Below are 12,824 nucleotides of genomic sequence, written 5' to 3' on the forward strand. Positions count from 1 at the left end.
TGTTGTGGTCAAGATCGATTGGCAAGTAAGATTCAAGGAAAGGTTGCATTGGCTATAGGATCAAATGATGCTACCTAGGGTGCCAATGATGGTCATATCTAGGGCAATCTAATCTCCATTCTACATGTGTGTTCTAACATAGCTACCCTTAAAGTCCCTTTACCGAGACTGAGACTAGTTGTGAGATGGGTAGATGAACTTGGAGCCTATGGAGGCTACATGTAATATAAATGGGAATATACATCAATGATGAAAAACATGAAGTGTGAGTGACAATATATGTATCACAAATGTAAACATGCATACCAAACATCTTCCTTTGTTGATCTCCCTCCTTTCATAGGACCAAAAACCGATTGCTCTGACTTTTGTGCCTAGTGCACGACCCTTGTTATTGTAGCTCAGGGGTGATGCCTCAAGCACAAAAGCATGTTAAATGTCAAGCAAAAGGATATTATACCACTTATCTTGGATGGAATATTTGATATATCATTCTTTGAAGTTGAGTATCATGCCAAAACTAGAGAGTGTGCCATCCATGCTCGTCCTCAGTGACCATCATGTGCAATATAAAGGAAGAACACTACCATGGTCTCCATAGGTAAGGAGAAAGTAGAGCCCTAGTTTTCTTTGCACTGTGTGAGAAAAGGGGGAGGTTATGGATGGGGGGACAATCCAAGTCTTTACATCCTCCCAGCTTCATCAAGCCACCTCATTCAAGCTTTGGGTACATCCGTGTTTGCATGTGTGAAGTTGTGCCGGTAGTGCTTGGCCCAATATGTGTAGGAAATCATGTGCAATGCATGTATAGCTGGCCCAATATGTGCAGGAAATCACGCAATGCATGTAATAGGTGGCCAACATGCAGGTTTATGGGTCAAAACCCTAAAGTGATGTGTTTCTAGTTGGATTTAAACCATGGGTGTCTGTGAACCCGTCCATTTACCTTAGGGGCAAATTTTCTATCTTTGTCATGATCCTTCATTGCCGAGCACCATTTTGTAAGTGCTACAATAGCCTAGTGCTTGTTCACTATCTTTTGTGCCCGGTGCACTACCCTTGTTCCCATACCTCAAGGGTGATACCTCAAGTACAGAAGCACAAAAAACAAGTGATAGGATATTATACCACTAATCTTGGATGTAATAATTGATAGATCATGCTGCAAAGTTGAATATGATGCCCGAAATGAAGAGTATACAATACTGCCAACCACATTGTCCTTTATGGCCATCATGCAAGACTAAATGGGGAATACTGAAAAGCTAAGGAGAAAGGGGTAATAGTGGATAGCATGCAAGAGGATTCCCTTTTATGATTGCACCCATGTGAAAAAGTGGGAGGTTGTGGATAGGGAAAGGAGCCAGGTATGTGTGTCCTCCCAGCCTTGTATAGCCACCTTATTTGGGCTTTGGGTACATAAAATGTTTGCATGTATAAACTTGTGAAGGCACTGCTAGGCCCAATACATGGAGGAAGGCATGTGTAATGCATATAACAGGCGATAAACATGCACGATTTGGGTCAAAAGACCAAGAATCTAACGTATTTTTATTTGGATTCAAACTTTGGGTGTTTGTGAACCCAATCATTTAGTTTAGGAGCACCAAATAGATTCATCTAGATGCACATATCTTTTTTTGTAGCTTTACATCACACACACACACAGAGGGAGAGAGAGAGAGAGAGAGAGAGAGAGAGAGAGAGAGAGAGAGAGAGAGAGAGAGAGAGAGAACTATTTGTTGGAATGGTTTCCTTCAATTACGTGGAGCCAAACGGTGAGTTCATTTGATATTGTGTGCAACTTACTTACACACCTCCTCAAAAAGGTGTGTCATCATGAAATGATTCTTTATGAAAATTGTAGGCTTGGCACACTAATTTTAGTAGTACCAAATTGGACCTTGCTCAAAAATTAATGTTCACTATGTTTGTGAACCCAATCTTGATATCACCTAGGTAGGAGAGTTTGGTTTTTGTTTCACAAGGAAAACAAGCTATTCCTCATGATGTCAAGTAAGGATTATGAGGAAATTGAGGAGCTATGGATGAGTCATTTCCAACAAAGATATGAATCAGATTGAGAACATTGTAGTAGGAATAATGATGGAGCCAAGAATGACTTTATGGACATTTTTGCAAAGTCTTCATATTCTAAACTTGGGGGTAATCATTACATGTGTCAAGGAAGATGCAAAAAACTGTTCGATGCCCGTCTCTTGAATTATGAAAGTCTCTAAGACTACAAATTGCATTCGAGACTCTTCTAAATATGTTGAAGACAATTTCTAAGTGAGGATGCATACAAAGCATAATATACACCTCAAGTTTAGGGATCTCCATATGAGACAGAACATGTAAACGCTCTCATTTAGGCATAAGTAGGTCATGCTCTTTTGGTTCACGGATAGGATGGAAAATTGCTTTTAGTTTAGGGACAGGCCAGACATGCACCTTTGGATCTGGGACTTATACACCTATTCCTAGAGGAGCAAATGCACGATGCAACTCAGGAACAAAATGAAGAAGAAGCACAAGCCTTGAGTGCAAGCAAAGTACAAATGATAGAAGAAGAGTAAGGACGATCCAGAGAGATCATGTGGTAAAAGCCCTTAAACGCAAACCCCAATGTCCAATGCAAAAGGCTACCACTTCAAGAGCCACAGTTCTAAGTATCGAGAAAAATGCCATCCGTTCATAAAGAAAGAACAAATGGAAGTGGAATAAGAAAAAGAACAAGATGATCAAAAAGTCCAAGAAGAGCAACCTTGATCAAAAAAGTGTGAAGAAAGAACCACAAAAAGTGTGGTCATATGTAGTAGTGGTAGTTTCCCTTAGAGTATGGACACATACATGGCCAAATGGAGGACTAAACAATGCATCAATGTCCGCACGTGTATGACCAACCATCAAAAGTCCTAGTTGCACCATTTGAAACATCACAAGCTAAGTGTGACAACTAAATGATAAGTAGGCTAACAAACTTCTATTCTAGTTCTCTACTCCATTGTTACAACCCTAGGGTTGTCATTAGTGTGGCCACCCTTGGATCGTACTCCATAATGTGATTGCACTCTTAACTATGCATTCCCAGGAGATGTGATATCCCCACATGGGACTCCTCGGATTGTGCTCCATAATGTGATTGCACTCTTAACTTTGTGCTCCATAATGTGATTACACTCTTAACTATGCATTCCCAGAAGATGTGATATCCCCACATGGGACTCCTCGGATTGTGCTCCATAATGTGATTACACTCTTAACTATGCATTCCCAGGAGATGTGATATCCCCACATGGGACTCCTCAATTGTCTCTTTTTGAGACCAAACGTAATAAATTTTTGAAATCACAAGCAATTACATAGCCATACCAAATGTGATAAATTTATGAAATCACATGCAATTATCCAGCCATATTTATTGGAATTTGATTTAGTTTTGTAATCAAACCTTGGGGACCTTGATGTACAAAAGAGTGTCCCACATGCCATCAAGTCTTCCACATACAACTGGTCTCTAGGGACTTTACCACATGGATAATTACCCCCATCCTAGAAATTTGGTATGGGTTAGGATGGGAATAGTCAAAAACCAGAATGGGATCCCCTTCTTTAGGGATTGGAAAGCATGGAATAATGACATGTGTCACTATCTTGCCTCTTAGACATAGAAATGATGCCGTGTGTCCTCTCCCACCTAACCCATCCCTAATTATGTTGACTGTTAGCACAAGATGGGATCAAAATAGGATACACTTGAGTATGGATGGGACCACTTTTTCCCATTCGCATCCCAACCACAACTGAAGAACTTCTCACATTTTAGGAGCTCTTAAATCAACAATCGTCATGTTATCTGATAGATCCTAAAAGCTTACATTTGCATGTAGGTCATACAGAACTATCTCCTCACATGAGCTAAGACCCTATTTACCATGCAACCATATTGCATTGAATGAATGATATTAATGATGAAAAATTTTAGCACTTTGTTAAGGGTGAATACTTATAAGTAATGTAGAAAATAAAGGTGCACAAGGGACATGAAAGTAGTATCTTGCTTATAAACCTGGTGAGATGACAATTGAGAGCAAATGAGGAGCAAATTCTCTTTCTCTGTTATATGTTACTTCCTCTCAGTCTCCATGACAGTTGTCTTTCCAGAATGCATGATAGCCATAGCGATAGCCATCATTGTAGGCATGGGCATCACTCGTAGGCATAGGCATTAGGATAGGCATAGAAAGGCACTGGGCATGCCCATTAGAGGGCTCCTACATTGCGAGAATGTATGACCTTCAAATGTGGAGTTGTATAAACTATGATGTTGCCACCTTATTCCCCAAAAGTTTTGCCTTTAAGTTAGCATCAAGAACTCAAATGCAACCCACTAACATCCCGAACTGTGTCAATGTTAGAGAGCATTCCCCGCATAGAGCAAATGCTTAACCACGAAATGTGGATTTCCCAAAGTTATTAGAGGGCATTCCCACGTTATCGATTATCACATCCCTGAATTTTCAATTGAATCAATATATACTTTCCCATCTTCTCGCCATGGTTTTAGGGAATGCCGCTAACATAGGGAAAATTGGGAAGAATAAGCATGCAAACATCTGCGATGACGATGCCAAGGACATCCATGGTGGGTAGGGAGATGGTAAATTAAGAGTGATGAAAGAAGAATGTGCTTGTACAAGGACTAGTGTGATAATTATATTATTCTTGTCTTCAATCACTTTATTTCATAGATTTAAATGTATTTAAAATCTATCATCGATTTCAATGTACTCAAAATCTATCGTCTCACAAGTCTCGCATTATGGTCTTGCATCTACAAGTCTAACTTATTATATAAAATAAATATCTCATGATGAGAATCTAATAATTATATCATTCTTGTGTTCCATCACTTTATTTTATAGATTTCAATGTACTCAAAATCTACCGTCTCACATGTCTAGTATTACGGTCTTGCAGCCTCTCCCAATTCTTTATTCTAAATATTTCATCTCACAAGCATCTCACATTATGAGTGTGCAGTTCTATAAATCCCTCTTGAGTCATTCATCTTCTACATCTCGCTCGTTGCTTTACAGCCAAACACTTCTTCCACTTTGCTCTCATTACCTTCCTCCTCTCCTCAAGCTTACTCCTTCCATCTTGCCAAAGCCTTACGGCAAAACACTTCTTCCACTTTGCTCTCATTACCTTCCTCGCTCTCGTTACCTTCCTCCTCTCATTTCCATGGATCTTTTTGAAGTCATTGATTCCATCGAGAAAGCCATTAGCACCAACAAAGGATGGATCGCGGAGAACCATGGAAAGAGGGAGGAGAGAAAGGGACATCCAGCTCCGTCAACCCAGTACGAGAAGGACGAGTTTGCTTGTCAAAAGAGCTTAGAGAAGGAGGAGAGAGGAAAAATAAGTATGGCTACTAGCGAAATAGATAGATTGCATTCATATAGGAGAGATCTAATAGACTTTCTAACTGAGATATCTACGCATGTGGCTCGTTATGGAAGATTTCCACCCCAGGAAGCGCAAGCCATTTGGAATAAAGAAAGTGCTATATAGGAGAAAATTTTAAATCCCTCAGTTCTCTCTGTAGTTTTAACTACATCGAGGATGATGAGATGAACTCAGCCCTTGAATGGGTTGAATCTAGGATTTCAAGAGAAATAGATTTGCCTTCCAATGAGAGGTTTATTGTAACATTTGGTATTTGTCAACACCTTTATAAATATTGTGAGAGTTTGCTACATCCAGTTGTAACTTTTGAAGGTGTTTCCTAAACACCATTATAAATATTAAGAGAGTTTACAACTGTTGAATCTTATTTTTTGGTGTAACTTATCTGAGGCTTATTGTAACTTTTGGTGTTTGTCAACACCTTTATAAATATTGTGAGAGTTTGCTTAATACTATAACTTTTGAAGGTGTTTGTTAACACTATTATAAATATTAAGAGAGTTTACAACTAGTGAATCTTATTTTTTGATGTAACTTATCTGAGACTGCGTTAAATTTTATAATTTTAGTTTCATCTCCTTTAAAAATATCAAAAAATTTGCTTGTTTTTATGTTTTCATCTGTGCTTTGAAGATTGGGTTTTTTCTTAAAATTTATTGAAAAACTAGTCCAAAAGTATATATAAAAATGAATTTGTACATTGACAAGTCCAAAATTAATGAAATAAGTGTTTAATAAAATATTTACGCAATGTGTCCTAGTCTACCGCGCAAAGGGGCTCAGTAGGTTAACTGGGTTTGTCAATCCAAACCTTTCCATGATGTTGGAAAACATTTCTTGTCATCTAGCTATTGATGTAGATGGGGTAGGAGAGTGGGTATCATTAGGGATGGAGTTCAGAACTACTGAGGCTCTAACATTGGAGGGGATCAAGTACGAGGCTAGGATGAGGGCCTTGCAAACTTTCTAACTAACTTGAAGGCCCATACCCATTCTGTTGGACCAAATGATCGAAACACGTCATGCTTGGTATAAAAAGTGTGAAACAAGGCCATCAAAAAATAGACCATTTGTAGTCGAAAAGTGTGATAAAGTACCATTTGTTAGTTAGTGTAAAAAGTGGAATCCAATGTTCATGTGGTCTTGAGATAGGCTTAATTTCATCAAACATTAGGGTCTTCACCCATATTCACCAATTCAAGGGTCCTTACCCATTCCATAGGCCCAAATGTATAAAAATTGGCTCCCTTAGTATAGAAAGTGTGGAAAAAGGCCATACAATGGTTGGATTAGTGCAAGAAGTGTAATACAATTCTCATTTAGCCTTGTCACAAGATTAATCACATCAAGTATGAAGGACTTGTACACTTGTGTTCTAGACTTGGGATATCATGTGTGGTTCTATGAATAGAATATCGAGACTATTTAGCATTTCTTTTAGGACTACCAACTTGTGCAATGGATCTTGGATCAAGCTTAGTAAATATGGCCTTGCTAGATGACAACCTTGTGGGGCATGGATCTAATGGGGCATGACAAGATCTTTCATCAATAAAAGTGGTGTAGGCTTGTATAAAATGAGTAGTTCTCATGGTTATATGGAGCAAAAGGAATAAAGTCGGGCTGAAGACATTTTTTTTTTGGCCTAGCCTTAGTGATGATTTTCCCTCGAAAGCGAATTCATCTCATTTGCATGGATTCTTCCGTTTCGTCCATTCCTACGTTGATTTTGCTTTGTGGAGGTATGGCTTGTATTGTTTTGTTGATCCCGGATGTGATTTAGTGTGACCTATGCGTGGATTCGCAAATGCTTTGAAGGAATCCTATGATTTTCCTTTCGGTACACTACCAAATGAGAACCTACAGAATGAGGATGCCTACTTATATAGTGGACCTGGTAACGCAGCGGGTTAGCATTAGCATTAGTGCAATGACTGGCATTAATAGCGCATCGACTGGCATTAGCAGTGGATAAGCGTAGCGACTCAACAGTATTATAGTAGTAACTCATCGAATTTAGTGGAAATCCATAAAGATGATGAACAAGATGAATTACATTCAAACCTAAAAGTGTGTCACCACGGTAAGGAGTCGTCGCATAAGTAGTAAAGCAACGACTGGAGATATATGGAAGTGGGTCGGAGTTAATAGAACTGCGGGTCAGAAGTCCTCGCATTAGGCTTATAGCAGCGACTGAGTCAGTCATTGCATTATCAATCGCTACGTTAACCTTAAAGAAGCAACTTTGATTGAGTGACTTGTTGGACTTCACCTAGGTGAGTGTGAGTGCATGTGGAGTTACATGGAGGGTGCAACAATGAAATATTGTCCTTACCATTGTGTGGCTCTGGCCGCACGCTTGTGAGCTAAGGATCCTCCTTGCGGACTCATGGACCCTAATCACCTATCTGGACTAAGGCTATTGTTATGAAGGATTTCAATATCGTATCTTGGATGGCTCCAATATCGCATTAAAGTTTAAGATTTGTATATCAATGGATGGCTCCAATTTCGCATTAAAGTTTAAGATTTTTATATCAAACTCGATAGATTTCTATTGCAGTTTGCTGATGGTTGACAATATCTTCGATCTTATACTCCTCATAGCACCATTGAGACATGCCATGTGCCTTCATAAAAGTCCTAAAGGTTCCCACTGATTGCAAAAGCACGAGCTTATGGAAAGCAGAGCTTCGAGCATGTCACCAAGTTCTTTCTACTCTCGAGGAGGTAGTGCCGACCGGAGAAGTAACCCACGTACGACGAACAGATTGGATCATGAACATTCATGTAGAGATGAGGGCGCCACTTCTCCAAAGCATGGAAATTGATGTGGATAAACCCTTTTGGGTTTTATAGCAAGCCTTGTTGTAGCAACTGTGTGAACCTTCTACAGCTACAATTGCTCCAAGGTGAACGAGGGAAAAGGTGAATTGAAGAGATAAGAATCGATGAAGCATCCCTAATTGAGAGCTAGAGTTTGTCCGGTAGGCATGCAGAAAGAGGAGTGTCATGCAAACTTTCTCCATCCCATTCTCAACGATTGCTTGCTTGATCTCTGCAAGAGCAGCCTTGAATCTGGAGGTCTTGTGTAGCTGTTGCATTGTCAAGCACAAATCAGCAGTCAAATCAATCCTTAGCATCTCCCCCTCTTGACCAGTTCCTCTGCCATCTGAAAATTGCTCCCACGGTTTGCTTACCTCCTTCCTCTTCACAAGCCTATACTTGAATAGAGTACACCAGGCCAATGCCAATGGAGGCTGTCCCAATTTCTGTAGCGTTCTGTCCTTCTCCATGGTGTAAACTGCAGAAATTGCTTCTGTTGCTGCAACTTGACACTCAGTTTTCCATTGATCCTGCCCATTGATCGAAACACATCTTTGGAGACCATTCGTCCACCTTTGTTTCTTACCAACCGGGCAGGACTTAAGAATGTAATTCATCTTATTTTGGAAGCTGAGAAAGATTTGGCGGATGCCAACATATTAGATTCGTTGCTGACCTTTAATATATGAAAATCACCCCTGAAGTTTGACCGAAAGAGTAAAATATTGCTCCCTCAAGGTCAAATGGGGGTAACTCCTGCAAACTAATAGATGTTGGATTGTTTCACAGGAAAAAGAAAGTGTAGAACAATTACTTGTTTGAGAGAAAGGAACATGCAAGACAAGGGACTGAGGTAAAAATTTCTCATTTGTAAACATGAAATACCCTTTGAGAGCTGTCCTTTTATTCACGGACACTGGCCCCATATGAAGGCTGAAGTGTAATCTGTTCCATCAGGAATAATTGCACATGGGACATGAAGTTATACTAGCTTGAATAGGGGAGCTATGAGAGAAAAAAATCCATTAATTTGTGTAGGAGAAAGTGAGGGGTGTGAAAAGGAAACACTGCAGTTGATCGTGATAGCCACCTGTGACATCCACCTCCATCTTGACCACTTATCGCCATCTCCCCTGTGCTCCACTGTCTTCTTCTCCTCCTCCTACTCCTACCCCTCCTCTTCCTTCTTCTGCTTCTGTGGATTTCCATCTCACAACACATCCAGCCACGCACCTTTGCCCCATCGACCAACTCACTCCTGCAATCTGCATTCTTCCCCACGCCTACATCGAGCTTGCCTATCACCCGCATTTCTCTCCTCTCCCCTGCCGCCCACCCTTCTTCTGCCATCCAATTTCTTCCCCACACTTTCGCATCTTTTTGTGGGTTCACTCATGTGGGCGTGCCTACTTCCCCACACTCCACAAGGCCTGGCGATCAGACGGCGAGCTGGGACAAGGCGAGGGATGTCGAGCAAGGTGAGGGATGTCGAGCGGGTGATGTTTGGCACCTTCGAGGGTCGGGGAGGCGAGTGCACGCGGGAGGAGAGGTGGTTGGGAGCTGTGGAAAGGGGAGCAGCCGGCCTGAGCGGAGGGAGTGAGTAAGGGGGGCCGATGGGGCGGAGGTGAAGGCAGAGACGATGGTTGGGGAGTTGTTGGGGGCGGCAGGGGACAGGCTGGGTGCAAGGCGGGGGAGGTAGAGGGGGAGTGGCAGAGTGCAGGGCGGCGAGGCGGAGGGGAGGGGAGGTTTAATTAAATGTAGATTAATTTACATTAGGGGGTTTAGCTTAGCTTAATGGTTTAATTAAATCAACAATGAAATTTATCGACTAAGCCCTGAAATGACTTTTCTTAATCCAATGCATATTCCAAATGCGAACACAATTGAAACTGAAAATTACAAACCTGATGCAAAAAGTTTGAAGCAAATCCGATGCTCCAGCACAAAGTTGTAGATTTTTTTGAAGTAGTGTAGCCATTTCAGTGTGACTTAAGGGGCATGGACGAATTAGAACTTGCTTCTGATTTCCCAGAAATCATTATATTTCTCATTGAGCTGGACACGAGAGGAAAGTTCCACTACAATGAATAGAAAGGATTACAAATACATATACAATGACGGGAAAGGAGGGCGGTAAGGCTTGCCCTCCCCTGCTACTGTCTTCTTTGGGAGAGAGAGAAACTATCACTGTCTTCCCAAAACAGAGAAGAGGAGAACATTGCATTTGCAAGCATTTGCAGCAAACAATGGTAATCATCATGCCACGAGAAACTTATTTTTTCTTCCCAAATCAGAGAAAAGGAGAACGTTGCACATAACGCTTTGCAAACAATGATTATCATCAGCTTGTGCGGGAGGAAGGGTGCTTCAAGCATACACTTAATCTCAGGTTAATATCTACTCTAGAAAAACTGTCATGAACGAGGATCAAGGAATCTTCAACGTTGTCTGTGCGCGAGAGTGGCAAATGCATCCTGGAATGACACAACCCCCACGAAGCCAATATTAAGCCTTTGATTCCGTTCACTCAAGCTCCATCATATTGAAACCATATCCCCAATCATCCTCTGTTGATCAGAATGTACACAAGAGTCATTGTACAACTTGGCTTGATTCAAAGGGACAAAGCTGGGTTGAAAGGGAAGCATCATCAGCCCAGTCCAATGTTTCTGACGTTGAGGCATATCAACCCAGTGCCAGGACCGGTCTTTTATGTCATACAAAGCTAGCATCTGGTCTTTCTCAATGGAAATGCACACCCATCCTCCTGCATAAGCAAACCGGAGAAAAAGAGATGGACTAATGCTTCCATTGTCCAATCTGTCTAAGACCACCCACTGGTTCTGCTTATCATCTCCATCTGCCCACAGCCAAATGTCAATTGTGGTGCCTCGGGACTTTCTACCCACAACTATCAAATCATCCCCAAGTTTTCCCAAACAATCGACTGTCCACCAGGCCCCTAAACCATCCACCACTCTTTTTTGAGCCCGTGTGCTAAGATTTATCGCGACCATTTTCAGGGACGCATCCATCACGGACTGAACTATAAGGTACAGCGTTCCGTTTAACATCGCTAAACAGCGCAGCTTATCCAGTGTACCAACCTCGTCCCCTGGGCGAAAGATCAGCAATTCATCCCAAGTATTTTTCTTTGAGTCATATACCTCTATCAGGCCGTGACTTCGATCGGTGCTAGTCCATCCCGCAACCAAGACTTTGAAATCGCAGTTGCCCTCGCCCACATCTATATCTAGATGGCAAATTTCTCGTACAGCGGACTTCATGAGTACCTTCGATTCCCTCGTTATGGGATTGCATACGACAAGAGAGCCGTCAGCATCCCTTTTGTTGCTCTTCTTGTCAGAGAAAAGCAGCAATCCTCCTCCTGATGCACGTAAAGTAAAGTCTGAGGGCAAAAAAGAAATAGGAATCGAAAAGCATTTTCCCGATCCCTCAACGTATACAATCTCTTGAGAGGTGCATACTAGCCAAGGTGCTTGAAAATTCAAGAAACCGGGCTGCGAAGAGGACCCCGCAGCTTGAAGCTTGGCAAAATGTGTTTCCAAAGGAAGCTGATTGAATTTCGTGTTAACGGACCGAAATCTACAGATGGCAGAGATAGGGAGGCGGGAGATGACTTGTACCACGAGTTCCTGGGGGGTATTTTCCCATACATGCGGGTCAAGCACGTCTTCCATGTGCGAAGCGTTTGTGGGTCGATCAGCCTGTTCCATGAGAGAGATCATGATATGGAGAAATGAATTCCAAATGCAAAGTATCGGTAGATCCCTCCCTCCTGCTCGAAAGAAGCCTTTCTTCCTCGGAGTAAGGTATGCGGCTCTCAGAAGAGTTCTGCCGTCCGTCGCCTCTCCCCGTCTCTTTCACGCTCACTCTCTTCCTCGTCTCCTCCCGATTACCTTTACCTGTGGTTCAATTTCAATCTCCTTAGTCGACAGTTTTTTAAACAACTTTGAGTGAGGGAAAAGCTGAGAAAGACATCTCGTGACTAGTACCTGATAACCTGTTTGCTCCCTTCCCCAGGGAGCAGAATTTGTCAGCCGCCTGCGGAGATTTCGTGAAGTGGGCACTGGCAAAGACAAAATCCAAAGCAAGAAACGGCGTGGAAGTTGGAGTTGACGGTCGATTGCGATCGCAGTCGCGGAAGCATACACTAGTGGCCGGTGATGAAAGCTCCGTTTCCGAAGGAGGTGATGGCCAAGAAATCGGCGACGATAACTGAATTTGTTGCAAGAAAAGCGTGAATGTGTCATTGGGAGAGGTGATGGAGATGCAACACGAGGTGTCTGTGAGAGAGAATCATAGATGTGAGGAACACACGAGGTGTCTGCGATAGAGCTCACGAGCTCACTCTTCAAGTGAACACGCGATGTCTGTGACGTTGCTCTACACGCGTCTCCCATGCATCTATCCTGCCTAGAATTTTCACAACACTTCCGATTTCAAATCTTCTAAGTTTTGGCATGCGCTTGCACGGTGGCTCTGGTTTAGCGCCACTAGTA

General features: G+C 42.0%; 1 protein-coding gene across 1 annotated transcript; it reads right to left on the reverse strand.

The window, feature by feature from the left end:
- Positions 1 to 10,272: 10,272 nt before the first annotated feature.
- On the reverse strand, positions 10,273 to 12,565 carry LOC147891257 (F-box/kelch-repeat protein At5g15710-like). Its single transcript, XM_087390054.1, has 2 exons — positions 12,318 to 12,565; positions 10,273 to 12,029 (listed from the first exon to the last, which is right to left on the reverse strand). The coding sequence occupies exon 2, from the start codon at positions 12,000 to 12,002 to the stop codon at positions 10,839 to 10,841; it is 1,164 nt and encodes a 387-aa protein (XP_087246180.1). The 5' UTR covers positions 12,003 to 12,029; positions 12,318 to 12,565; the 3' UTR covers positions 10,273 to 10,838.
- Between the last annotated feature and the right edge of the window lie 259 nt (positions 12,566 to 12,824).

This window comes from Dipteris shenzhenensis, chromosome 18, assembly GCF_047967505.1.
Source record: "Dipteris shenzhenensis isolate YYH24624 ecotype China chromosome 18, Dip_SZ_1.0, whole genome shotgun sequence".
In the NCBI taxonomy this organism is placed as follows: Eukaryota; Viridiplantae; Streptophyta; class Polypodiopsida; order Gleicheniales; family Dipteridaceae; genus Dipteris; species Dipteris shenzhenensis.